Below are 14,073 nucleotides of genomic sequence, written 5' to 3'. Positions count from 1 at the left end.
AGCCACATGCCACGCCAGAGATGACTGCACTGAAAGTGATGAGTGGATTTACTTCTAAGTGTATAAAATGTTGTTTGCTCCTTCTGCATGAAATGACTATATATGATGTAAAATACTTGTTTCTGTGGCTGTGTTTGGACATCACTAAACATGTGATGCTGCTCAAAAGATCCTTGTTCATCGTTTCACTGTGCTCAGCATGGTGTAGCTGACACAAATACTCATTCAAAATATTGCTAAAAATAGAAGTGGTTAAATTTAGTCAGTGAGTTGGCTGTTTTATGATATTTAAGTAATCAGTTATTCGAATATTTGTCATTAGCCACTTGTCTTAGGGGGTGAGTGTTTGCAAAGTTATACACTCATCCCTCACTATATGAGCACAATTGGTTCATAAATTTCTGCTCATAGGCAAAAACTCATAAGAGCAACACTAAACTCCCATTAAAATACATGTAAAAGTCTCTAATTCATTCCAAGTGCTTGTAACTTGACATGAACCAGTTGAGTTTAGGTGCTATTCTGATGTATTTGAATAGTTTGGCACCTGAAATAGGATGTAGTGTGTGTATGTAGAGCAGGGATTCCCCATCTATCGGTAGGGACCCAAACATGGGTCCCATTAGAGGTGTTAAAGGTTGCCAGCTGGGCAGTTCCCAGCTGCATATGGCTGTTAAAGAAGACATTTGCAGTTTCTTAACACTGCTGCTTCAGGCAGATATCTATCAACAGCAATAGCTGCTGGAGATGGCATCTCTCTCTATCACTAGGGATAGCAATTACCTTATGTCTAGGTGCTGAAACCTTAACACTTGAGTTAATTGCTGGGAGCATGATGACTGGGGGAGCCACCCAGCCTGGTAGCCCCGGTGAAGAGGCTGTGGGAGAAGGAGGGTCTAAGGGTGGGGCTGTTGAGGGATGCAGGGGTGGTCTAAGACTGGGACCAGTTTGGGGCTGCTGGGGGAGTGTAAAGCTGGGGGTAGTTTAGGTCTGCTGCGTGGGGGCTTTAAGGCTGGGGGCAGTTTGGGACCTTGGGGAGAGGGTTAAAACCTGGCCGAGGGTGAGGTCTGCAGAATGGAGTGGGGTCTAATACAGTAAACCCTCAAGTTACCCAGGGGTTGTTCCTCCAAGCCCTACATAACTTGAATTTTCCTGCAAGGGGAGGGGACCCAGGAACCACCAGGGCTGGTCAGTTTCCTGGCCCCCAGAGTGACAGGAGCTGGGAACCAGGGACAGGCTGGTTCCAGTCTCCCCATGGCTTGTAGGGCCAGGAAACTGATCAGCTCATGGCTGGTCAGTTTCACGTTCCTGCCATTCCAGGGAAGGGAACCAGGCTAAGAGCCTTCTCCCTCTCTGCCCCCAACCTAAGGACTGTCAGAGCTGCATGTCTGAGGGAAGGGAGAGAGAAAGCTCCAGTTGCAGGTCTGTGGATCTCCCCATCACCCCACCTGGGACTCTGTGACTGGCTCCGCTCCAGCCACGGGGCTGTGGGTCTCCCCACCCCCAGCCATGGACCCTGCTTGTATAAGCGAGGGAAGTTCACTCATATTGTGAATAAATATAGGTGTATATGTTCCTCGTTTTAGCGAGTACTCATTAGTAAAGTACTTGTTAAACGGATGAGGGATGAGTGTACCAGTGTGTAGGTAGTTTGTTTTAAGAACAATGTAGTTTAAGTACCTGTAGTTAAAAGCACCATTATCTAGATTGTGAGCTCTTTCGGCCCAGGACTGTCTTCTACACATGAGGACAGCACCGAGCGTATTATGAGTATTCTCAAAACAGAAATAATAAACCAGGATGATATTAGGTGTTCCCTGCTGGCATTGCTAGATGGTTGAGCCTCGCACAACGTGCCAGGTCCTTTTACCAGCTTGATCCGCTTTCTAATTTCCTTTGTCTTCTTCTAAACGATGGGCTCTTTGTTGTGTTAATATTTTTGACGGGCGGCTTCTTTTCTAATCAATGTGGTAGTGTGAGGCAGAAGGAGGCTGCTCCTCTCTGCGGGGGATTACAGTAGCTGCTGATGCCAATGATGAGTCAGTGTGCTTGGTGCTGATGTTGCTGCCATTTCATCAGCTCCGCGATCCCCAGCATCCCTTCTCCATCAGCGCTCCACCGTCACCACCCCGGGCATCTCTGCGGCTGCAGGCCACGCAGGCGGGAGGGCTGCACGTCTGTCCGCGCGGAATGGAAACCTCTGCTCTGGAGCGAGGCCGGTGCCCTTGGGGACGAATCCCTTTGCAGTAATCCGCGCCGGCGGGCACAGAACCATCGAGCCTCGGGCTGGGCTTTTTGTTTTCCACTCCGACGCGGATCTCCGCTCCCGAGCCTGGAGGCGCTGCGCCAGGGGCGGCTGTTGGGTGCAGGGCGCCGAGGCGGGGGATCAGAGCCCCTTCGCCGCTGACCCGGATTTAGGCTGCTGGGCGGCAGCTCCGGATCGTTGTCTGAAGAGGGGCCGGGGCCCCGGGGAGAGCTGGCGGCGCGAGCCAGCCCCTGTGCTGCTGCTGGCACTGGCCGGCCACCGCCACGGGCTTCCCGGTGACTTGCAAACGCCTTTCTCCGCCGCTGTTGCCCGAGAAATCAGGGATCAGGCGCCAAACGCGCGGCGGAGCCCGGCCAACAAGCTGGCGCAGAGCGACACCCGGCCTGGCTGGGGGCGACACGCAGTGTGTGTGACCTCTCGCGTCGCCAGCAGCGGCATCTGGCGGGCGCGTCGCAGGGCCGCTGGCGGAGCGGCCGGGGGTGCGCGTCTGCCGCCCGCCTGCCCCGCAGCAGCATTTCTCCGCGGCCGGAAGACATGAGCGGGCCGGCGACGAGCGGCTCCCGGCAGGCCGAAGGCTCCCCAGCTCTCCGCTTCCCCCGCGCACCTGTCCTCGGAGCGCCGGCCCCGGCGTGTCTCTGCTAGGAGACCCAGCGCGCCGCGGGGAGACCGGGCGCCCTCTGCTGGGGCTTGCGGGCGAGGCTACGCGCCCCCTGGTGGGCAGGGTCCCTGCAGCGCCGCCTGCCGGGTGCCTCCCTCGGCTGCAGGACTGTGCGCGCAGCACCGCCGGGCACCTGCCGCCCGCGGAGCCTCCGCCCCAGGCTCGGCAGGAGCTCGCCCAGCGCTAGGCGCGCCGCGAGGGTTGCATTGCGCCGGGCTGCGCGCACAGCTAGCCCCGGGCTCGCCGAGCCCCCCGCCGCCAGGCCAGAGCCGAGCGAGCCGCCAGGGGCAGCATGGAAGCGATCTGGCTCTACCAGTTCCGCCTGATCGTCATCGGAGACTCCACCGTGGGCAAGTCCTGCCTGATCCGCCGCTTCACCGAGGGGCGCTTCGCCCAGGTCTCGGACCCCACGGTGGGCGTGGACTTCTTCTCCCGCCTGGTGGAGATTGAGCCGGGCAAGAGGATCAAGCTGCAGATCTGGGACACGGCCGGGCAGGAGCGATTCAGGTGAGAGCGGGGGGGGGGGGAGGTGCCTGGTTTGCGGTCAGCCGGCGCCTCCCTGCTCTGCCCGGGCCGGACCGGGCGGGGGAGCCTGGAGGGCAGGCTCGGGAGAGGGGCCAGCCCGCTCCCGGAGAGCTGGAGCCTACCTGCGGGCGTGGCTTGGGCAGCCAGGGGTGGGTCCTTGAGCGCCTCCCGGAGGCTGAGCTGGGGGTGTGGGGGAAGGTGATGGGGCTCCTAGTCTGGGGAGAAACACCTATCCAGGCAGCGCCCACTAGCGCACCTCTGTTCCCCTGCCTGGGAGGCAGCGGGCTCCAGCCTTGACGAGCTTGATGGTGCCCCCGGGCTCCTGGTTGTTTTGGCTGAAACAGACTAACAGGGCTCCCCTCTGAACCCCAGGCCTGGCCAGGCATCTGCCCTGCGCGGGGAAGGAAAGCAGCCGACTCTTGCTAGAGCAAATCTTACCTGTCTGTGGCTCCCAGCAGGCCGGCCACAGGGCTGGCTCCCCAGAGGCCTCCATAGGCTGCAACCCTCAGGCACCTGGTCTTTAGCTTGGCCAGAGAGTGGAGCTGGCTTTTACGTAGAGAGTAAGCATGTAAAAATCCCCGTAATTGGTTAACCCACTGGTTAACCAATGGGGGGTGGGGCTCTCCATTCCCCCCCCACCCGCTGGAACTTCCTTGCCTTAAGCTCTGCCATGAGCAGCCTTGGTCCCCCGGCAGCAGCCACCGTGCCTCTCCAGTCGTGGACTGTGACCCCATAGATCTGGAGCAACCCCCTGCCCACAGTGGACTGCTCCAGCCTCTATGGTTTACTGTAACTGGTAAGGCCTCATCCATGTAGGATGAGGTGTGCTTACCGGTTAACTGGTAACCATTAACATCCCTCAGAGAGAGAATCTGGCTTTCCCCCTTCAGTGGGGGTGCTGGCCAGCCCAGACTGGATGAAATTAGCTCGCAGCTTTTCATCTTTTTTCTATGATGTCTTTGCCTTTTGCACAAAGAACTCCACAGGATTCCATCCCATGAGCCTGCTCTGTTTTTTGATGTAACAGAATAATAAGTTCAAACCTAAGAGGGGGGAATGAATGAATGAAGAAGTCAAAGGAGTTAGTACCATTCTGGTTAGAAAAACCAGCATTGTTAATAAGGTTGTGAAATCAGCCAAGAAATGCAGTTAATGCTGCTCACTTGGGCTTATGCCTTGAAATATGGTTACTCCATGTCCTTATGAATTATTTCTCCACTGATATTATTTTACACAAACTGGAATTTTTAAACAGTGTTTAGGACAGAAAGATGTAGTATCATACATTCCATCTGACTTTTAAATATCCATGCAATATACTAAGCGCGCCAGAATTATAAATTGTAACACAGAGACTGAGATATGGTTCTATTTTGAGCCAGTCTGGCTTGCTTTGTTCATATATGCCTTGCCAAAATCAATGGCACAGAGATTTCATCTTTAATTTTCTGCTGAGCCCTCAAAGATGTAGTAGGCAAATTCCACATTTTGAGGGTGTATTAATGGTTGCCAAAATTAGAAAGAAGCACACAGCCTCTCCTTCTAATGTGCAGAATGAATGGAAGATTTTGAAACATAACAAGGTTTGTTTGTCTCCCACTGACCCAAGTGAAAACAAATCAGAGCAGATTTTCTGCATGTTAGCTGTGGGAATAGAAATGAATGTTCACCAAGTGCAGAAAGTAAAGGCAAATTCATTGCAATTGTTTTTGTCACATCAAAAAAGCAGCTTGTGAAGGAAGAACATGTAACAAGCTGGGGAAAAAAATAGCAGCTAAGCATTCAAACAGGGTTGCCTAAAGTTAGGTTCCTTGGGGCATAATTGGAGCATCTAAATATGCAAACCTGATTGTTTAAAGTGCAGTATTTTCCACTGAAGGCTGTAGACTGTGCGATGTAGATCCAGGATTTTAGGCTGACTGACTGGCAGCTGCCTTCCTACGTATAGGTACTGCCATAATGTGTCTCACAGCCACCAGCAGTGAATACTGAATAGGGAATAGTCATTTAAGACACTAATTGGTAGCCAACTTCATTAGCAAAGAAAAGGAACATATGGGGGAAATATCCATGGAATTCACTGTAGAGCCATATGGTAAATTGCAGCCATGTGATAATTGTAGTCATATTTCTTGCACCCGTGCTCTGCTCACTTATCCAGCTCCTGCGTGGGCCGCTTCCATCATTCCAAACCCTGGGGGCAGCTGCAAAAAGCTACCATTTTCTGTTTGCTTGATTCAGAAATGTTTCAGTAGCTGAATCCCTCCCTCCATTTGCTCACATGACACGTGTCCAGGAGGGACAATATTCAGTCCTTCCCTAGTAACATACTTGAGCTCTGAGTCTTGCATCCACTCAGGGTTGGAAACACCAGATTTATACCACTGGACAAGGCCAATTCCCAGTATTTATTGGATACAGGCCCTGTCTTTAGAGCTTAGAATTTAAAGGTGACCTGTTCAGGACTTTGTGAAGAATGCGTTTGTGTTACTACCACTTACCAGCTGTTATTTCTGCTCTTCCTCAACTTGCTTGTGCAGCATAAACGAGGTGTGAAAGGTTTTCTACCTACTGTAGTTTGTCCTTTCCTTAAAGCCTTAAGCATATTAAAGCTGCTTATCCTGGGTTTTGCCAGCTGACCTCTCATGGGGTCACAGATCATATGAATGGGGAGCCCTTTTCAGTGAAAGAGTGGGGCCTGTGGGGGGAAGGGTTCAATCTTTAAGCAAGATGCCTTTTTCCAAAAGCACTGTTAGTTGTTGGCATTAGGCAAGACCAAAATGAAGCATCTCAAACAGACACAAATCATTTTCCCTCCCCTTTGCTCATCTTTCAGCCACAGGAGCTGTCATTGCCTCCCTGGTTAAGAGTCAGAGTGGGTTATTATTAGGATGTAGAAAGTGTTCTCCTGTCCCCATAGTCTTGTCAGGATGACAAAGCCCTGAATGTCTAATGTAAAAAGCATCAGGAAAAAAAATCAATATTAAAAAAACATTGAACTCCCTTTTCCTGGTCTTTGTGTGCCATCAAGGATGAAGCAATCAGGCAGGAGTCCATTATTCTTTTTGCTCCTTGGCAAGTTTCTTTTAAACCTGTGATGCCCTTTCACATGAGAGGTCATTTTTACAGTATTGAGGAGGTTGCTAAAAATGTATTTGCTCGAATATCTTCTCCCTCTGAGGGACGCAGGCTTTTAAAAGGTAGTAGCAGTGAAACATCCTTGCATGCACATGGTGGCATAGGGCCAGACTATAGTACCACCCAAACTTTTTTCATTGGTTGAACTACCTCTTCAGAGAGATGCCTTTTCATGGCCCTACCCCCTGCCAACTCGGCTCCCATGTCTTTCCTTCGTTGCTTGCTTACATGGGTCGTGGACACAGGCGAAAATAAGCTCGCTTTGCTCTCATGGCAGGGCTGGGAGACTATTGCCCCTTGATTTGTGGCTGTCCTTTCCAGAATTAGGCTACTTCAGCAGCCTGGACTTGATTCTGGTCTTAGTTGTTCCGATGGAAAACAAGAGCAACTCCACTGGAAAGCAGTATGGGACCACCTTTTTGGACCTGCAATATGCTATGGAGAGAGCCTTACTCTCCATGGACCTGGGCAGTTTGCCATCCCAAAAGTCTGTGGTTTCATGTTTCCTTGCCTTGAATGTCGTACTGAAAGCCAAGCCATGGTGGAATGCTAACAAGAGCACAACACTTTGCCACCTGTGTTAGGTGAAGATTTGTGCGGCCAGTAGCAGCCCAGCTGTCTAACTCCATCTGGCAGCCTTCCAGCTGCTTACAGGCAAATGGAAGGATTCAAAGAGCGGGGGGACTCCAGCTTGGTGTCGCCTACCCAGGTGTAGAGAAGAACAAGTAGAGAAGCTGAGCGAGTTTCAGAATCTGTGGGCCCAGTGAAGACCTGGGTTCCAAATGGATGGAACAGCAATGGCTGCGAATGGACTAAAATAAGAGGACAAGAATCTAAGTGGTATAGTTTACCCCCATTTGGTGGTCGATGGGTGCGTGGAACAAGTACAACTGGCCGGATAACACAGGAAGATCTCATGATAACAGAGCAGCAATACGTCCAACCTTTCAGTAGGACACTTGCACAAAAGAGAGCATGTTCTGGAGCCAGAAGCTCCAGGGAGAAATATATATTTCCTTCTGGATTCATGCCAAACCCATTCACTGCACAGAGAGCGCCAGTCCACAGGCACCCTGCGGCTTCTCTGGTATGAGTCACATTTAGTTGCCATCAAAATGGAAATCTGCTCAGGCTACATTTCACAGGGTGGTTTGCAGGTAGTTCCTTGAACCTGAAGCCTTTTAAAGAAAAGCGCAGGATGTGGGCTACATGCAGCCGGTGGACTAGATCCACCTGTGTGCTGTAGCTTGCCTGCCCCTGCAATAGAGGAAAGATGGTGAGGTAGGAAATATGTGGCCCCTTACAGCTTATCCAAATTTATAGCGTGCCCCCGCCCGCAGCAAAAATTATTACCCACCTCCTGGTTCACAGTATGAATAACACACAGATTGGCTTGTGCTTACATCACAATTGTAGCTGGTTCCTGCAGTGTCTTGCCTCACAAACCTTTTGTAAGGTGCCTCATAGATCCCAGAATGTTGGGTTTTGCAGCAAAGAAAATACAGACACTGTGAAGGGTCAGGCTGCAGGCTGGTAAGGACACAAATCCCCTGGCATTTACCGTTATCCGCTAGAAGCCTAACAGCAGGAGCACAGAAGCAAAAGCAGGTGCGGGACTGAACTGGGGCATGAATCAGTAGATGGATGGTGTACGTATGGCAGTAATTCAGAGGAGCAGGAAGCAAGAGTAAGAGGCCCAATGCCAATCTACTGTCTTTCTTACACTACATTGTGAGCTTGGGATTGTTCCATCAGACCAGTCAGCCCCCATGCATGTTAACGCAGGAGCCATTCTTCGCAGGCCTGCCTGAGCCAAGCTGGTCCTTTGTCAGCAATGGAGAGTCGCCCATTGACAGTCCAAGGGAGTTATCAGACTGGGGGATGCTGCCTACTATACAGAAAAGAAAACCCACACTCCTTTTGGTAATGCCTGGGGACTGTAAAACCATTTGGAAGGCCTTCATTTTTCATTGCTCCACTTGAAAATCCAGGGTACCCTGGGTCAGATGCACAAAGGAGATAGAGGCTCTGCATTGCAATGCCTAATGCTAGGTTCCCTGTTGCCTCAGTCCACATGCAGCCTAGACCAGGAGTGCACAAAGTGGGGCGCATGACATTTTGTAAGGGGGGGGCGCAGTGTGATCGGCTTCCCTACACCCCTCCATGGGTTCCGCTGCCTTGTCTGTCACACGGCCTCTGCTGCTGTTTGTCACCAAGGGAATGCCCCCCCACCTCTCCGTCACTGGGCCAATCAGAATGTGCAGAGGCCCTGAGTCAAGCAGCAGGGGCCGCCAATGAGTTCCTGGCCTGGTAAGGTGCCCTTCTGAGGTCCTCCCCCTGAGCACCCCTTCCCTTTTGGGGCACCCCCTTCCTGAGCATCCCACCCCCTTCCTGAGGGGCCCCCCTTTATCCTTTCCTGTAGTTCTCACATAGGCTGGGGGGACCCTGGTTAATTGCAGAGCTGAAAAGTGGGGTATGACGTAAAAAGTTCGTTCACCCCTGCCCTCGACAATGCAGGTGGAGAGTGAGAAGCCCCAGGCAGATGAGCTAGACAATCGGTGAGGCCTCTGCCCTGCCTGTCAGAAATGACTAGATGCTTCCCTCCACTCAGGAGTCACAGCCAGGAACCCACTCCTGCAGTGGGGTGCCCAAAGCAGGTTAGTCCTTTCCCTTGAACATGTGAGGGGAAGAAGGGGGCCCCTTGTACCCTCTAGTCAAGTGGTTACAGCACTGAGCCAGGGTGTGGGGAAGGCTGCTTCAGTCCCTGCTCAGTCTGATGCAGAACAGGACCTAAAGGATGTACCTTCACCACTGGGCTATTGCTGTTCTACAGTGGGGGTTGTCCTACTTCATGGTAACTGCACCTCTCTTTCCCTGTCATGATCCACCCAGGGCACCTGTTGTATGCGTTCAGCTCCCCAGCCATCACCACTTGTGGGCAGTGACCGCCATCTCTGACTATGGCCCGCCTGACTGGGATTTTTCCATGCTGCACAGTTCCCTGTCAGCTCTGTCATATCCATCAAACCACCCTGCCAAAGCAGGCCAGCACCTGCACTTTGCATTCTCTTCGAAGCCCGTGAGCAGCTGTAGCAGCGAGCAAGTACAAGTTAGCCCACAACTCATGCTGAGCAAGCACATTAAGGATAAATGTGAAAACGGCAGAGAAAACATTAAAAGACACTAGGTTCTTTATCTGTGATCGCCCCCGCCCTTCCCCCCACCAAAGCAAACAAGGGCAAACAAGGGCAGTGGGAGGTGTCAATGCATCCAAACCCACAAAGGAGCTTCACTGGGATTACAGATTCATAACTGCCTTAGCTCAGAACCAGAACAAGAATACATAGTTTATCATTCCTGTGTCCAGCTTGGTCCTTTGAGCTGGGGCCATGTGTTCAGTGGACAATGGTCCTTTCCTCAGGCACAGCTTCAGACATCTGGGCTTTTGATTACTGGACCCAGGTTCCCCCTAGAGATTTCCCAGGAAATCCACATCATACTTATTCTCCCAGAAGCCCATTCTTATCTGCCGCAGGTTCAGTATAGCCCTTTTTACCGCCCAGACTCCCACTAATAAACCTCTGCATTTAATACAATGGGCTCCAAAGACATTTAAACTTCATTCAGTAAGGTTTGCTGAGGATACCGTAGGAAGTACCCAGACACATCGCATGTCCCTCCTGTTCCACTTTGTATAAAATACTTAGCTAGTTACTGGAACAGGGTCTGGAACCTAGGGCTGGAGGGAGAATGCCCCAACCCCCTGGCTAGAGAGTCACTCCTTCTCTTGTCTAGTGACTGTTTAAACATTTTATGCGAAGTGAAACCACTGCAATGCAAAAGATCAAATGAGCCCACCCCAGCATGCACTTGTTCAGCCACTTCTTCCCCATTAGGCTGCCTGGGGATTTGCACTGGGGCCAGACATTTCCCAGATAAGTGCACTAATCCGGGAGCGGGGGAGGAACAAACTTTTTAGGGCAGGCCGCGCTTTTCGTCCATGCAGTTAGCAGGGCCCCTCCAACCAGTCTAATGCCATCCAAACAGACAGACAGGAACAGACATTTTGTTTACGTTCATATGAAAAAAAGCCCTTTTGGCACGTGTAAGATAAAGATTTTACATTCTCCATATTTATTTATCAGCATATAAATGTGTCTATGCGCACACAAAAACAGTAACAGAGTTCAACCTTTTTAATGAGCCGGATAAGCCTGAGACCCAGCAGCCAACTGTGCTGCACCCCTCTTACAAAATGTCATGCCCCCCACAAGTAGGCCTGTCCCCACTTTGTGCACCCCTGCTCTAATCACTCCATTTCCTTAATGTATCGTTGGTGCAGTCCCCCTCCCTCTCTCAGACCTTCCGAGGCCACCCACTGGATCAGTTCCACATGTGAGACAGGTAGAAGAGCGCCTCGTTTGAGGCTCCCGAGTGGGCTCAAGAACTGAGCCACCTGGTGGTGTCAGAACGTTGATGAATTTGCACATACCTAAGACTTTAGCAGTGAAAACTTGGGTGCCCAGGACTTAGGGTACGTTTAGGATTAGAGGAGCAACTGAGCAGGGGGCTTCAGAGCTACACTTTGAACTGAGAAAAGCGGCAGTTGGGACAATAAAGGTTTCCGTAACTCTAGCCCCATGAGTACAGATCTTGCAGGACAAGAAAAATCATACTGAACAAATAGTGCTGGTGCCACGTTTTGAAACGCTTGAGACTTGTGACAAAAAAAATAAGGTACAGCATCATCAGTGGAATTTTCCGCCCATGTTTTCAACCAGCACTACTAGTAAACTGATCATCACTCACAAGCAATAATATCCTGTCTCCAAGTTGCTTCAAGTACGTGTTGCATCAGCAAGTAGCTTGCATGGTCCTTAGTAGTGTGTTGGCTGTGATGCCTCTACTACAAGCTAAGAGAATGAATGTGTGTATATGATGCCTCCGATTTTTCACATTTCTAGGCTCTGGCTTCCAGCTCTGCTGCAGGCCCTTGAAAAGTGGAGTCTTTGCCTTACAAAAAGCTATAATCTGCCAAGCAATTGGTCCTAGATGACCCCTTTTAGGGAAGGTGCACGATGTATGGTACAGTGCTGCTAAACATGAAGGCTGTGTTTACATTAGCAAGTTCTTTGGGAAAATCCGGCCTTTTTTGAAAGACCACATGGAGCGTCTATACCCAAAACATGCTCCTTCAATCCACAATCAAAAGAATGTGTCTCTTTTTCTGGAAGCCCTTTTCCACTCCTGGATCAGGAAGAGCGCCACCTTTCCAAAGCTGCTTTAGAAAAAAAAAGCACGTGTAGATGTTCCATGGGCCTTTTTTTTTTTTTTTCACCCCCTCAAAAGAGCAGTCCTCATGGTACTGGATTTTTTGATCCCTGGCCTGTTCTTTTGAAAGAGTGAAGGCTGTGTGGATTCTCTCTTTCGAAAGAGCAGATCATTTTTTCGATCCACTTTTCTGTGTGCGGACGTGCTCTTTCGAAAGGTCTTTCAGAAGATCTCTTCTGGAAGATCATCTTTCGAAAGATTGCTGTAGTGTAGATGTATCCGAAGTGACTGGATCACGGAGTAACTGGGGAAGAGATTTCTAAGATGGCAGACAAAGGTATAGTGTGATGCAGTGATTGAAAGTAGGGATGTTAATGGTTAATGCTAAGCCTCAGGCTAAATAGATGACTCTGGTTAACTGGTGGAGGCTGAAGCAGCCCCATGCCTGCTGCAGGCTGGGCACTCAAGTCTGAATGGAGCAGCCCTCGGCTGTGGGAGGAGGGCCTGCTGCAGCTCAGCCAGGCTGAAGCACCGCCCCTGGCTGCCCCCACCCTGTTTAACTGGTTAAATAATTAAACAGGATTTTACATCCTTATAAATGATGAAGCTAGACCAATTCAGAGGACCAACAAGGCAGCAGTTTTTACCAATGAGGGTGACTAACCATTGGCACAACCTATCAAAGGAAGTGGTGCATTCTCCGCTATTTGAAGTCTTCATGTCAAGACTGGCTGCCCTCCTAAAAGAGATGCTATAATGCAAACAGAAGTTACGGGTTTGAAACATAGATCACTGGTCTATATTCTTGCACTTGTTACGCAGGAGGTCATGATCATAATGACCCCTTCTTGACTATTAATCTTTGAACCCAGCTACAGGCAAACAAAAACATTTGGGTAAATGAAAGTTTCAACCACCACCCAAAGGGCAAAACCTCCCCTAAAAAGTTCAACTTCTAAGATGATCTTTACTTTGTTGTTGTTGGGGGGGGCGTGTTTCTCTTTCAGATCCATCACCAGAGCCTACTACAGAAACTCAGTAGGTGGGCTCCTGTTATTTGACATTACGAACCGCAGATCCTTCCAGAACGTCCATGAGTGGCTAGAAGAGACGAAGGTGCATGTCCAGCCATACCAGATTGTCTTTGTCTTGGTAGGTCACAAATGCGACCTGGACACACAGCGGCAAGTCACTAGACACGAGGCTGAGAAACTGGCAGCTGCGTATGGTATGAAGTACATTGAAACATCAGCTCGGGATGCTATTAACGTGGAGAAGGCCTTCACTGACCTGACTCGAGATATATACGAGCTTGTTAAAAGGGGGGATATTTCCATCCAGGAGGGCTGGGAAGGGGTAAAGAGTGGGTTTGTACCGAATGTAGTGCACTCTTCGGAAGAAGTGGTGAAATCAGATAGGAGATGCCTGTGCTAATCACATCGAGTGAGAAAAGCTACGAAGAACTTTACTAATCAACCATACTCTACTAAGTGAACTCGGTATGATGGAAGAGGGTTGTAACACTAGCATGGAGAACAGCCTCACATGTTGTTTTGGACACTAGAGGAACAGAACCAGGAAAAAACGGTCTGTTCCCAGTAACCTCTTTCAGGACGGGGGGGAGGGTGCTACAAAACTATCTGAGAATGTACGACAGTGCATGGTTTTGTTGAAGGAGACAGGAGGCATAAGAACTAAACAGGATCTGAATGAGATAGTACAGACCAGGGAATTTTACATGCGCTGTTTTCTGTGTGCCATGTGTTGAAACAACAGTCTGAGTAGCCCAGTAATATGACACATACAAGGTGGGAGAGAGTGAAAAAAAAAAGAAAAAAATCTTGGTTTGCATCAACAGTTTATTTCCAGGAAGATAAGAGTATAGTATGGTTGCCATCACAAACGTTACTTCCAGGGTTAACTCAGTGCACACACTTTTGGGGCTTCATGTTCTTGTCCCTAGTTAAAACATAGACTAAGGCTATACTAGGGTATTTTCAAGGAAAAGAAAGGTTGTTCTATTGATAATTAAAACTTAACCATCCGCATCCTTCCAGAGAGGGGTGTTTTCCTTTCCCTGTCTAGCTGAGACTAAGGGCTAAGTCTAGAATGATAGCTCTAATTAGAATTATTGGATGAATTTATAAATATGTAATATCTATTTACATGACTGTAGTAGAAGAACCTCAACTATGTGGGTTTTCAGTATAAATAA

General features: G+C 49.9%; 1 protein-coding gene across 1 annotated transcript; it reads left to right on the top strand.

Moving 5' to 3' along the window:
* Window positions 1-1,534: 1,534 nt before the first annotated feature.
* Window positions 1,535-13,496, top strand: RAB39B (RAB39B, member RAS oncogene family). Its single transcript, XM_075007472.1, has 2 exons — window positions 1,535-3,431; window positions 12,866-13,496. The coding sequence occupies exons 1-2, from the start codon at window positions 3,217-3,219 to the stop codon at window positions 13,290-13,292; spliced, it is 642 nt and encodes a 213-aa protein (XP_074863573.1). The 5' UTR covers window positions 1,535-3,216; the 3' UTR covers window positions 13,293-13,496.
* Window positions 13,497-14,073: the final 577 nt, after the last annotated feature.

The sequence above is a fragment of the Carettochelys insculpta genome, chromosome 13 (assembly GCF_033958435.1).
Source record: "Carettochelys insculpta isolate YL-2023 chromosome 13, ASM3395843v1, whole genome shotgun sequence".
NCBI classification, from domain to species: domain Eukaryota; kingdom Metazoa; phylum Chordata; order Testudines; family Carettochelyidae; genus Carettochelys; species Carettochelys insculpta.
This window is presented reverse-complemented; position numbering and strand designations above follow the sequence as displayed.

Coding starts and splice junctions, on each gene's coding strand:
- RAB39B (XM_075007472.1), top strand. CDS start 3,217: ATGGAAGCGATCTGGCTCTACCAGTTCCGCCTGATCGTCATCGGAGAC. Junction 3,432..12,865: donor GCCGGGCAGGAGCGATTCAG/GTGAGAGCGGGG, acceptor TTTCTCTTTCAG/ATCCATCACCAGAGCCTACT.